The sequence below is a fragment of the Chelonoidis abingdonii genome, chromosome 9 (genome assembly GCF_003597395.2).
Source record: "Chelonoidis abingdonii isolate Lonesome George chromosome 9, CheloAbing_2.0, whole genome shotgun sequence".
NCBI classification, from domain to species: domain Eukaryota; kingdom Metazoa; phylum Chordata; order Testudines; family Testudinidae; genus Chelonoidis; species Chelonoidis abingdonii.
The window spans coordinates 74,185,918-74,198,141 of NC_133777.1; the positions used below are offsets into that span (position 1 = coordinate 74,185,918).

General features: G+C 48.3%; 1 protein-coding gene across 8 annotated transcripts in view; it reads left to right on the forward strand.

The window, feature by feature from the left end:
- Nucleotides 1–8,527, forward strand: part of CHD2 (chromodomain helicase DNA binding protein 2) — an 81,923-nt gene extending 73,396 nt beyond the window's left edge. For 7 of the 8 annotated variants that reach the window (XM_032783014.2, XM_032783011.2, XM_075069698.1 and 4 more), the window contains 4 exons: nucleotides 502–601; nucleotides 1,687–1,903; nucleotides 2,826–3,075; nucleotides 4,174–8,527. In XM_032783014.2, the coding sequence (XP_032638905.1) occupies nucleotides 502–601; nucleotides 1,687–1,903; nucleotides 2,826–3,075; nucleotides 4,174–4,489 (883 nt within the window). In that variant the 3' untranslated portion in view covers nucleotides 4,490–8,527. The remainder of the gene's footprint in view (nucleotides 1–501; nucleotides 602–1,686; nucleotides 1,904–2,825; nucleotides 3,076–4,173) is intronic. The other variant, XM_032783012.2, reaches the window with a different exon arrangement.
- The last annotated feature ends 3,697 nt before the right edge of the window (nucleotides 8,528–12,224 follow it).

Consider the following 12,224-nt stretch of genomic DNA (forward strand, 5'->3'; position numbering starts at 1 on the left):
AATGGATATTGGATTTTAGATCTTTGCCTGGTAACTGTCAGAGATTGAGTTAGAGTCCAGCAGTGAGGCGCTTTCTCTTTGAAAATATTTTTGTTTTTATCATCTTAACGGTTTCCCTTGCAAGATGGAAGGGATTCTCTCTCCACTGTCCATGAGAGTGTTTTTATAACTCCCATTGCTTGTTATACAGACTCGTGCTCTGAGCAGAGGATAGGCCCAAGATTATAAAGGCTGGAGGAGTGTTTTACAAAGAGAGATGGTTTTGTAGCTAAGGCACTGGACTGGGACTCTGGTGTCCTGGGTTCATTTGTCAGATTTTCCATAGACTCCCTGTGTAATCCTCGGCAAATCATTTCATCTCTCTGTACGCACATGCCATCTGCCAGATGAAGGGAATAATTGCTAATCCTTAGCTCAGTGGTTTTTTGCAAATTGTACAAATGAGGAAGACAAGTTAAACTGCTGTTTAGTAATTAATAGAAAAACTTAATGTCCCTTCAGGAACCTGTGGATATTTGTGTCCAAGTTCACAGAATTTGATGCTAGAAAATTGCACAAACTCTACAAAATGGCTCACAAAAAAAGATCCCAGGAAGAGGAGGTAAGATCTGAAATGTGCTCCCTTGGTGAGGAAGAGTCTGTATAGAACAGGGAGTTCTCGCATCTCTTCCCTGGCCTTAGCTAGTATTTGTGATGCTGTTGCAGTTGCCAGGGCTGGCTCTAGCCATTTCACCGCCCCAAGCACGGCAGCACGCCCCAGGGGGTGCTCTGCCGCTCGCCGGTCCCGCGGCTCCAGTGGACCTCCCGCAAACGTGCCTGCGGATGCTCCGCCGGAGCCGCCTGCCGCCCTCCCGGTGACCAGCAGAGCACCGCCACGGCATGCCGCCCCAAGCATGCGCTTGGCGCGCTGGGGCCTGGAGCTGGCCCTGGCAGTTGCAGCCACATAACCACACAGTCCTACTGGTACCATGGCTTATGGTGACTGATGCACTATAAATCTTTGGGTCAAAATTCAAGGGCTGTTGTCTCCTGAGAATTGTGTTTGTGAAGCTGCGTCATGGGCTCGGCAGTGCGTGTATTTATATTCTTTTAGATTGGTTGCTTTTTTAAATGTCAGTGCTTTCTAGCTCTAGTAAGATGGTGCAGAGTTCTTAGGCCCCTCATTGGCTCTCTGCAACTCTTTGCTTTGTTTATCTCCACCATCACTCCTTATTTGTCTCTTTTATAAACTACACCGTGCTAGTCATTTGATACCCTTTTAACACGTGGAAGCTCCTCTCTTCTTTCGTCTAGTCATTATTGTTGCCTCCCTCTGGACTATTCCTGTTGGTGTGGCACATTGGGTTGTCTCCAACTCAAGAGTAGAAATTGGGGATGATGCTGTCCATCAGGATTAAAACGTGTTGGCAGCGGTGTGTGTGGTGGAAACTTGCACATCTCCTGCCTTACACAGGTCTGGCTCAAGTGCTAGTGATTTCTTACTCTCTTGAGCACAAAAGTAATTCAGAGCACAATCCCCAGTGAAGATGCAGGTCTCCAGTCAGCAGGAATCCCCCTGCTCTAAATGAATCTAGAGTGCAACAGACAGGGTTTCACAACCTGCCCGAGGCACTCTGGAGAATTGAAGGGGAGAAGCATCTTCTCTTTTTCATCCCATTGTACTGGAAGTGTCTCCCTTGTCCTCAGCAGGAGCAGAAGAAGAAGGAGGACATGGCTGGCAGCAAAAGATTATTCCGCCCAGAGCCTTCTGGCTCTAGTCGGGATTCCCTCATGTCTCAGTCTCACCTGCCTTCCAACCCTCATTCTCAGAAACTCCACCTGCCCCCCTCACACCCTCAGCAGATGCACGGGCACCAGCGGGACAACTACAGCCACCCTAACAAGAGACACTTCAGTAACGCAGGTGGGTCCTTCGCGAGAGAGTCAGAGGATGAGGCTAGCAGGTCCCCTGTCCATCCCAAGCCAAGGCCTGATTGTTCCCTGCAGTACATCCTCCAGGGCTTTTGTCCAGTCAGGTTTAAAGTTCTGGGGTTTCTGAGGGAGAGGAGGAGGAGTGGAGAGAGAGAACAGACCACACGCAACAGATGGAGTCATATTACTTAAAGCAATGGTTCTCAAACTTGTTCCGCTGCTTGAGCAGGGAAAGCCCCTGTTGGGTCAGGTCGGTTTGTTAACCTGCTGAGTCTGCAGGTCCGGCCAATTGCGGCTTCCGGTGGCCGCGGTTTGCTGCTCCAGGCCAGTGGGAGCTACTGGAAGCAGTGTGGGCCGAGGCATGTACTGGCTGCCGCTTCCAGCAGCTCCCATTGGCCTGGAGCAGCGAACCACGGCCAGTGGGAAGCGCGATTGGCCAGACCTGCGGACGCGGCAGGTAAACAAACTGGCCCGGCCCGGCTGGGGCTTTCCGCACACGAGTGGCAGAACAAGTTTGGGAACCACTCACTTAAAGCATGACTGAAAGGTGCTCAGAGGCTATAGTGATGAGGACAGGATGTAGAACAGAATTAGGGTATTTCCCTCTGATATTCAGGGTACAATTTGCTTTTGTTAATTTCTTCCTTTTACCACAAACCCTTTAAGATTCCTCTTTAAATCGGTATTCACTGCCATCAGTGACTTGTTATATTATAAACATCCTGTGTCTAAACCTTAGAAGGGACTTTATAGAACCCAGAGAGCTGCTGTCTCGAAGCTTGAATAAGATAGACAAAAACCATTGCCTGGAATTACCACTGACTATTGTATGCAAGCAACCTGTGTCATGGTCTGTCCAGGGTAGGGTAGGTGATGGTGAGACCCACACTCAGGCCTGTTTTTCCTCCTTGCAGATCGAGGAGACTGGCAGAGAGATCGGAAATTTAACTATGGTGGCAACAGCAACCAGGTCTGGGGTGGAGAACGGCATCACCAGTACGAGCAGCACTGGTACAAGGATCACCACTACGGGGACCGTCGGTCTCGCGGCGACCCCCACCGAAGCTCCGGGAACTACCGACCAAATAACCTCTCCCGCAAGAGGCCGTATGAGCAGTACAACAGTGACCGAGACCACAGGGGACACAGAGATTATTACGACAGGTAACTGTTAATGTAGACTATCACAAACTGGCAGGATGGAGTCGGCAACCATTCACCCAGCCGCTGTACAGACACTTCCTGCTTGCCACGAGGGGGAGCCCCGGAGCTCAATGGAATGGAGGTGGGGGGTGCTGTTGGCATTTGCATTCTGGATTCAAATGGAACACAGACTTAGGGCTGGTCTACACAGGGCAGGGGGGATCGACCTAAGATATGCAACTTCAGCTACGTCAATAGCATAGCTGAAGTCGAAGTATCTTAGATCGATTTACCTCCCGTCCTCACAGCACGGGATCGATGTTCGCTGCTCCCCCTGTCGACTCCGCTACTGCCGTTCGCACTGGTGGAGTTCTGGAGTCGACAGGAGCGCTTTCAGGGATCGATATGTCGCTTCTAGATGAGACACGATATATCGATCCCCGAGAAATTGATCGGCGGGTAGTCTAGACATACCTTTAGTCACCTTATTGGGGTCTTGTTTTCTTTTCTGCCTCTCTGAAGTTGACATCATTGCGGGGTTCTCGTTTCTGCCTTGCCCTCCGATTGCCTTAGACATGAGTTCTAGCCTGCTTTTTTCTACCAGTAAGCTGTAGACTCCAAGCGTGGCAGTCCAGTCTTGGGTCTCCGCTTGTATGTTTCCGATCAGGAGCTGCCAACCCATGTGTGTTACAAGCTCACTGGGAAGGTATTTAGGTGACTTTGCTTTTCTTTCCTCCCTCCCCTTGTCTTTGATTATTCCTGTTCTATCCAATTGTCTTCTGGCGTTACCCTGTAAATCCCTTTTCCCTGACCCTGCTGCTAGTACTCCTGTCCCCTACAGGCAGACACAGAGTTAGCATTCTCCCAGGAATGCTCTTAAAGGCTTCAAGTCTCTCTACTACTTAGATTCCTGGCTTTCCCAGGCAAAGGACACCTAGTTTTGTTTGTTTGCAGAGTGCTGTCCACACCTACAGGGCTGAGTAAATAATCACCAGCAGTGTTATCCAGGAGTGGAATTTGGACCTTTCCTTGGATATTTCAGAATAGGGAGTTGGGGGGCTGCACAAGTGTCTGCTGTTGAGCTGATATTGTTTTGTGTGTTTGTTTTTTTACATCTAGACACCACCATGATTCCAAGCGGCGAAGATCTGATGAGTTCAGGCCCCAGAACTACCACCAGCAGGAATTCAGAAGAATGTCTGATCACAGGCCACCCATGGGATACCACGGCCCGGGACCTTCGGACCATTACCGGTCCTTCCATACAGACAAATCAGGGGATTACAAACAGCCACTTCCCCCGCCTCATTCCCAGCTCTCAGACCCTCGCTCACCCCCATCTCAAAAATCCCCTCATGAGTCCAAATCACCCCTGGACAGGTCGTTAGAACAGAAAAACAATCCAGATTATAACTGGAATGTTCGAAAAACATAAAGTGACTGGGATTGGAGGTAGAGAGCTCATCTGAAATACTTGGTCTGATGCAACGGTGGCTGTTTTTCCAAACCAGTAACCGGAGACTGAACATGCTGCTATCGTCTTGCTGGGTGAAGGAGGATTTTGGGGAGTGGGCAGGGGCTCTCCCCAGCTGTTAGTTCTGGTCTGGATTCCTTTTTCATATCCCCCTTCTCCGGTTTGGCATTGGAACTGGATCCATTGTCCACAGGGGGGAACAGGTGTCAGTCTTTGCTTTAGTTTTGTTTTTCTTTGAAGGCTGCATCTGACAGACTCTTGTGAATATTTCACAGCTGCAGAGCTTTCCCCAGAACCAAGAACGTGGATCGATGCTGCTTAAGACTGTGTCGAAAGCTTTGTATGCCCAGTCTGATGTGACGTTATGTGACACATGCTGCTGTGGGGTGCGCATAATCCAATCAGGCTGGGGTGTGTGTGTAACCAGTGTGGGGGTAGGGGGATGCATTTGGAATGGACAGGAGGGCGCTCTCAGAGTAAATAACTCACCTTGTTCTTATCATGGTCCTCCGAGAGGAAGGGGGAACTCGGGGCCTCTCCAGAGTGACTCAGAAAGGTAGGAGTGGGAATCCATCACTTCCCTGCCCACATGGCCATTTCTCATGTCTTTATCCATTTCAAGAGACTGGCTATGCTTTGTGCACTTCATGGTGGAGGTCCTCAGTATACGAGGAAGGGACAGAGTCCCTGAGCAGAGCCTTAATTCCCCCTTCAAACCAGTGAGACGGGAAATGGCAGTTACAGTATTTCCCAGTGGAAGGGGCTCAGGAATCCGCAACACAAACCCTCTTGACCCATTTCTCGCTGCTGCTAGTAAGGATGTTCCCTATGTAGAACATATTGGCTGGAAGCTGAATGGTTTGTGGTGGAGGAATGGCTCTGGGGGTCAGAGATCCTGGCTTCTGTACCCCTCTGCTGCTCACCTGCTCTGACCCTGGGGCAAATCACTTCTCTGCACTTCAGTTTGCCCAACTGGAGAATGGTGATCCCAGTGTTTACTCCTCCTTGTAGCACATTTTGAAATCTAAGGGTCAGAAGCTGTATGCTGGGCTTGGCGAGGGCACCATGCCGAGTTAAATGTGAATGCAGTTGGCTGGAGTTTTCCATGCAGAGCTCTATCTTTGCACAAAGCAGTGAGCTGGCCACCTTCCTGCCAACGTTCCAGTGATCTGCGCTAACTCTCTGAGGAGTGGAAAGTAGCCATATTGATGAACTTCTGTATCTTTGAATTGGGAACTTGCATAAGTGCTCTGAACTTAGATGTCTGCTGAGCAAATCCTAAATTCTCAGTGTTTAAAATCCTCATAGCAGGGCACCGCCAGTCAGAAGATGTGTAACAAGCCCAAGAAGGGTAAGGGGAGTAGAATGGTTTGCAGCCAAATGAATAGGCTTCACTGCATACATTCACCAAAGTGTTAGGCTCACGGTGCAGTGTGAAAGGCTAATGTGCAGCAGGAAGGGATTTGCCAGAACTCTTCTAGTAAGTCAGGAGTAGCCAAAGCACAGCCGGCTGGCCACATACAGAGCAGGAGGAGTTCCTGCCTTCAGCTCCATCTTTAATATGGAGTCAAGGCCCCAGGAGACAGACTGCAGGTCCCTAATGCCAGGCTCTGCCTTGAGGAGAGCAGCCAGGCCATTCAGATTAAATTGGCACATTTTGGGCCGGGACCTGTAGTCTGGGGGAACTGCAGCTGTGTTCTGAAGACAAGGCTAGTGGCAAACTGCTCAATTTAATGGGAAGGGTGCAGACCTTGGGTTCCTGAAAAAATGGCAGGGTTACCCTCATCTGGGCAAAATCAGAACACTCTTCTCTTTAAAGGCCTGAGGTGAGGTGGGTTTTTAATTCCCTGCCTGTCTTTTACTGGCAGGTTATCTTGACCAGAATGGCCTGAGGGAAGAATTTCCCCACGGCGCTTGTAGAGGTGAACAGCTGTATACATTCAAACCAGCCGAGGCACCTTCCCAAAGCGAGGGAGCTGACTTCCTGCTGCGTCTCTCTGGATGAATGTAGGTCACAATTATTGTTAGAGACCCTGGGGCAGGTGCTTATGACAAAGGCCCTGCCTGCTTGGAGGTGAGGCGGTAAAGGCAGGTCTTGGTTGAGGCAAAGGTGTTAACTCTTCTGTTGGCAGGTTGGAAGGTACACGCAAATCAACACTAATAACACTCAAGCTTCCTGTCTGCATAGTGCTGACGGAATGAAGTCCCTGAAATCTGTTATGATCATTGTGTGCATGATCCGTTCTGAGCCCACTGGTTTAATGAGGGTATCTCTGTCCCATGAGATCATTCAAAAGCAACCATGGTTTGCTGCAAATGGGAACGACAGTGTGATTCAGGTCACAGTGACAGATGCACAACCTGTGTACAAAAGCTTATATACTCGGTGGAGTGGCTGTATCCAGCTCTTCAACAACATTAATTTAACTCCTTCAGTGCCGAGGGACATGCAGAGCATGACCTTTATAAGATGTCTGGCTGTATAGCCCAGTGGGGTTGTATGTCCTGTCAGTGGCACCCAGAGGCATCTCAGAACTAAGCCTAAGGAGGACTTAGGAGGCTACGGAAATGTGGCTGTTTGGTGGCAGGGGAAATGCTGTGCTTCCCGTTCTTTGAGCTTTCCACAAAACTAAACAGAAGCAAAATGGCTTTGCTTGCTACAGGGGAACCAGTACTGGCAGCCTCACGCTGCACTGATGCCTTTTCCAGGGCAAGCCAAGAATTTCTTTGCAACAGAAGGAAGGGAGGGAGACTAGCTCTCGTGCCTTTTCCCCCCTTTGTAGTGGAGGGCAGAGATCGTGTCTCTCCCAGCGTGTTTTCACTAAGCTGTGATGGCAGGTGAATGCTATCATTTGGGTCCTTTCTTTTCAAATAGGGGAGTTGGCTTATAATGTGAATACTAAATTCACCTCCTCGCCAGGAGGAGCGAAGAGAGATTTACGTTCTTTTTCATTCACATTCATGAAATCCTAACAAAATGTTACGTGCCATAAAGTTGTAGTAAAAGGCAGTACTGGCCAGACCAGTGTTAAGGTTGGTGCAAAACAACCATAAGCCCAACGAGAGGGGTTTGGCCCTCAGGGGTTCCAATCAGTATGATGAAAAGTATTTTGGTTTTTCCTTCTTAAAACAGAAGGAAACAAAAAATGCACACGCGAAAGCTCTGTCCACATCCTTTTGAGAGTTGCACTTGGAAGTCATGTAGGCCTGATGCTAAAGGAAGTATTGTTTTGAGTTCTGTCATGGTGGGTGGATCTTAACTGGCTTTGGTTTTACAGAAGCTGGAAATATCAAATCTGAGGGAAATAATCCCTTCCCACAGGCGCGCACCCTCTGTCCCAGAATAAGGGACCACAAAATCAACCATTGGAAATAGGCAGTTGAATGACAATGCGGGTGGGGGAGGACAGCCCCACAGCCATAAATTTCAGTGTGGTGGTCATGTCAACATGTGGTCCAGCTGCTCCTAATAAGCCAGCCAGTGAATTGCTCTAGTCTCACTGAAGGGAAAAGTTGCAACTTCTTGGTTTGGTTTCGGTTTATTTAAGCTGTTCTCAGAGTGACATCACAAACCCTACTGGAAACTGTTTAAAAATTGAGTCACTTGTGAATTCTCACCGGAAAACAAGTCCCACAGATCAAAACCTGCTGTCCACAGGTGGTGGTGGTGCAGTGCCCAGCTGAGTGGGTACTTTACAGCTCTTTACATGAACTATTTAAGTGATCCACAAAAAAAGTACTTGTCTACTTTCATCCATTCCCCCCACCTTCCCCTGAGCAAAGGGGGAGAAGGACTCTTACTGTAAAATTGTGGACTTTTAAACCTGTTGACTAAAACAGTAATTAATATTAATTTATATTTGTGAAAAAATGCCACTGTCCTAGTGATTTCTGATGTAAATATGTTGTTTATATAGTATGTATTAAATTTTCCTACACTGTAAAACTGCTGTACTTTTGATTCTTGTATATTAAAAAGGGTTACTGAGATTTTCAGAACCTCGCCGGCTTGTATCTGGTGTGTGCAGTTCAGTCGCTTGCTAGAATACAGCATGTCTCTAAACTCCTGTGTTAGCTCCATCTGTAGCGTGCCTGTCTCCCATTCCTGGTGAAATTTACACCCATGCAAGTGGCCAGTGCTTACGGCTGGGATTGTCAAGTGAGCTTCATGGATGTTACATGCTCAAATCCCAGTTAAATTCAGTGGGGTTTGAGCATCTTCCTCTAGGCTATGTCCAGGCTAAGAAAAATGTGCATCTTTTAACATTTAAAAAACTTATTGTAGCCTCTCTGGGCTCTTACACTGCCCTTATGACCATGATATCTTAGGCCCAGATCCTCAAAGGTATTTAGGAGCCTAAATGCCTTTGGGGTTCTGGAGCTGAGAAGTGCATGCAGGCCTGGCAGAGTGAATTTCACCCTGTCTGTACCAGAGAGACTGTCTGAAAATAATTTCCAGCTGTGCCTGGGAGCAGGGCCAGCTTTAGCAAGTGCGGGGCCCAATTCAAATACCCGGCGGCGGTCCGGGTCTACGGCGGCACTTCGGCAGATTGTCCTTCACTCACTCCGGGTCTTCTGTGTCACTGAAGGACCTCCCGCTGAATTGCCACTGAAGACCTGGGCTGCCGCTGCGTGAGTAAAAATTAAAAAGTTCGGTGCTCTTCTTTAGGGCATGGGGCCCTCTTAGGCACAAGGCCCGATTTGGGGGAATCGGAGGAATCAGCCTAAAGCCGACTCTGCCTGGGAGGCTCCGAGTTTCTTTACTGCTGATTTACGCTAAAACTTGATGGAGTTGACAAGCATAGCACTGACTTACTTACTTTGAGCGTATTCTGTGATCAGGATTTTTCCTTTTATTGGCAGATAAAGTAGCTAAAGCTCCATTTGCTCAGTAACGTGTTGGGCTCCAACTGGTTGCTGCTGTGTGGGCCATTAGCTCCCACCAAAACAGTTGCTGTTTCCCCCCGCTCCCCATCAAGATGACCAACAATTGATTGGAAATGGCTCGAAAGTTCCCCCTGCTGTGTCTGCAGCTGTATATCAACGCCATTCATGATCTCGTGATCATGGCGGGTGCTGTGATACATAAGGATCAAACCAAAGCTCCGTTTAAACAAAAAGTAACTAGAGTTCCAGTGGGAGGAGGGGGGACAGAAAATGGGCAGGGGTCTGTGCATGTGTAGAGACGGAGATTTCTTGTATTGCAGTGGGAGAGGTAGTAATTTTAAAATAAAACAATGTCAAGGAAGTGGTATGTTAACAATTGCACTTGTATTTTAAATGAGGGTGTAAAGAAGGGTGACTTAAAATGATCTCCCTGAGGTTTCAACATTACATCTTGGGTTAAGTGAGCAGATTGTCACCGGCTTACAGCAAGAGTAATTGTTTATTAATTGCATTGTGGTAGATCCTGGGAGCCCTCATCATGGACCAGGACCTGATTATGCTAAGCACTGTAAAAACACAGAACGAAAAGGTGGACCCTCCCCCAAGAACTTTAAACAAGGATGTTGCATAAGCCCAAAGCAATATCTAAGGTGACCAAAAATATATTGCAGTGTTGCTATCTTATTGTGTCTCTCACTGTATTTGGTTGGGGGTTTTTTGTTCAAGCCCCAGCTCCTGGATTCATGTGATTGTGAGAATCTTGGCATGGATTAAAAAAAAGTCTCTTGCCCTCATGGTTGTGGAGAAGAACTTAAAATTTGACCCGAATTCAACGTGATGGCTCAAAAACCAAAAGACAGACAAACCCACAATGTATATTTTTTTTTTAAATCAAGACTTTCAAGCCAACCTCTGATTTGAAGCCCATCTTATGATTTTGATTATTCTTATTACTTTTCATAAAGAAACAATAAAAAGAGAAATGACTTACAGCTTGTATATGTCATCAAATACTGCACAATTCACAGGCTAGCCAAATTGTGCAATTACACTACTTTACCACTTGTCAAAGCTGTAAGAGCAGACAATACAAAATCAGACATTATTACACAGACAGAACATGTTGGGGTGGGGGTAATAATAAAAAAAAGACATACACAAGTGGCAAAAAAGGGAAAGGGGGGACTAGAGGGGGAATGGAAAAAGAGTGGTCCAGAGCAGTGTTTCCCAAACTTGGGACACTGCTTGTGTAGGGAAAGCCCCAGTGGCTGCTGGAAGCAGTGACCAGTATGTCCCTCAGCCCACACTGCTTCCAGCAGCCCCCATTGGCCTGGAGCGGCGAACCGTGGCCAGTGGGAGCCACGATCGGCCAGACCTGCGGACGAGGCAGGTAAACAAACTGGCCCGGCCTGCTAGGGGCTTTCCCTGCACAAGCGTCAGCCCCAGTTCGGGAGACACTGCCCTAAAGGGTAGTCCTTCAAGGTTGCTCTTCATTTTAATGTCTTGTTCCTCTCTCTTCCTCCCCTTGCTCTTGTCTCTGCCATCTGGTTCCCCCTTGCAATGCTCCTTTGTTAGATGGTCCTCGTTCCCTACACACACTTTCCTCCAACCTGTTGCTGCTGTGCTTCCTGGGACAAGCGGCCCAGACACTTCATGGTCTTCCCCCTCTTCTTCCCTGCACATACCACTCAGCTGCCTCATTTCTTTTCTGCTAGTGGCTGGCTGCTGTGTTCCTGCTGATGGCGCTTCTCCCGGACAGCTATTCCTGTTTCCTCTCTACCATATATAGTAGAAGCTCCTTGCTTTTCCAGACATCCATGCTGTCTACAGTGAACAGCCTGGGCACCTAGCCACAACGGCCAGCATCAAGCAAGACCAGAGAGAGATCTGAGGAACAGCTTGAGAACGAATGCTCTGGCGAACTGGGTTACGTCTGTTTGTACATGCTTAACTATGGAGGGCTAAGTCCAATTCAGTCATTTGTGCAGAAGCCAAAAACTGGAGATAGGCTGGGAAAGATCAAAGAAGGGCTGCACCTGATCACCAGGTGGGCAGCTGGCCAGCAGCAGAGGCTGAACAACACTAAGCTGTGCAGCTGTTCATAGGGTCATGTGACAACCTGGTGGTCGTCATACAGCTGATGGGAGGAAAAGCAGATCATGATCTTATTGTCTGGGAATGACAATGAGGGTCCCATTGAGCAGTGTTCCCAGCACCTGCGGTGAGTTCTCCACACCATCTCTAAGATCATGGTCTGCTTTCTTCAGTGGGACTTGGGACCCTCTCTCCCCAATCCAGTTAGAAGGGGCTCAAGATAATTAACATGCACCTTGAGAAACCCATCATCCCCCCTGTAATGCACCCCCCCACACACACACAGTTGTGTCCAATCCCACAGGAATTTGCACCTTGCCGCAAGAGACCGGGAACAGGAAGTGATCATGTGCTACAGGCCCAGTAGAGCAGCCCATGAGTTGCTCCAACTTGGTTTGTTTTCAGTAGCTTTCCCCTCCTCCTGTGTAATTTGAGGCATCCAGTCCATGCCATAACTCTGGGCCCAGCGAAAATCTAGTGCAGGGGACAAAGCTATTTCTGAGTGGTAAGAGCTCATTATAAAAAGGGCTTTTACTTTTCACACCTGCAGCCACTGGATTCAGGCTTTTCCACTCGCCGTGCCTCTGAGCTGAGCCAAGTTTCAGCCAGGAGTGAAATTTCACAGCTGAGTTTTATGCCCCTGAAAAATGGATTTTATAATGGAAACACTGACATAGCTGTTAACTGTAGCAATTTGGCGGGGGGGGGGGGGGGG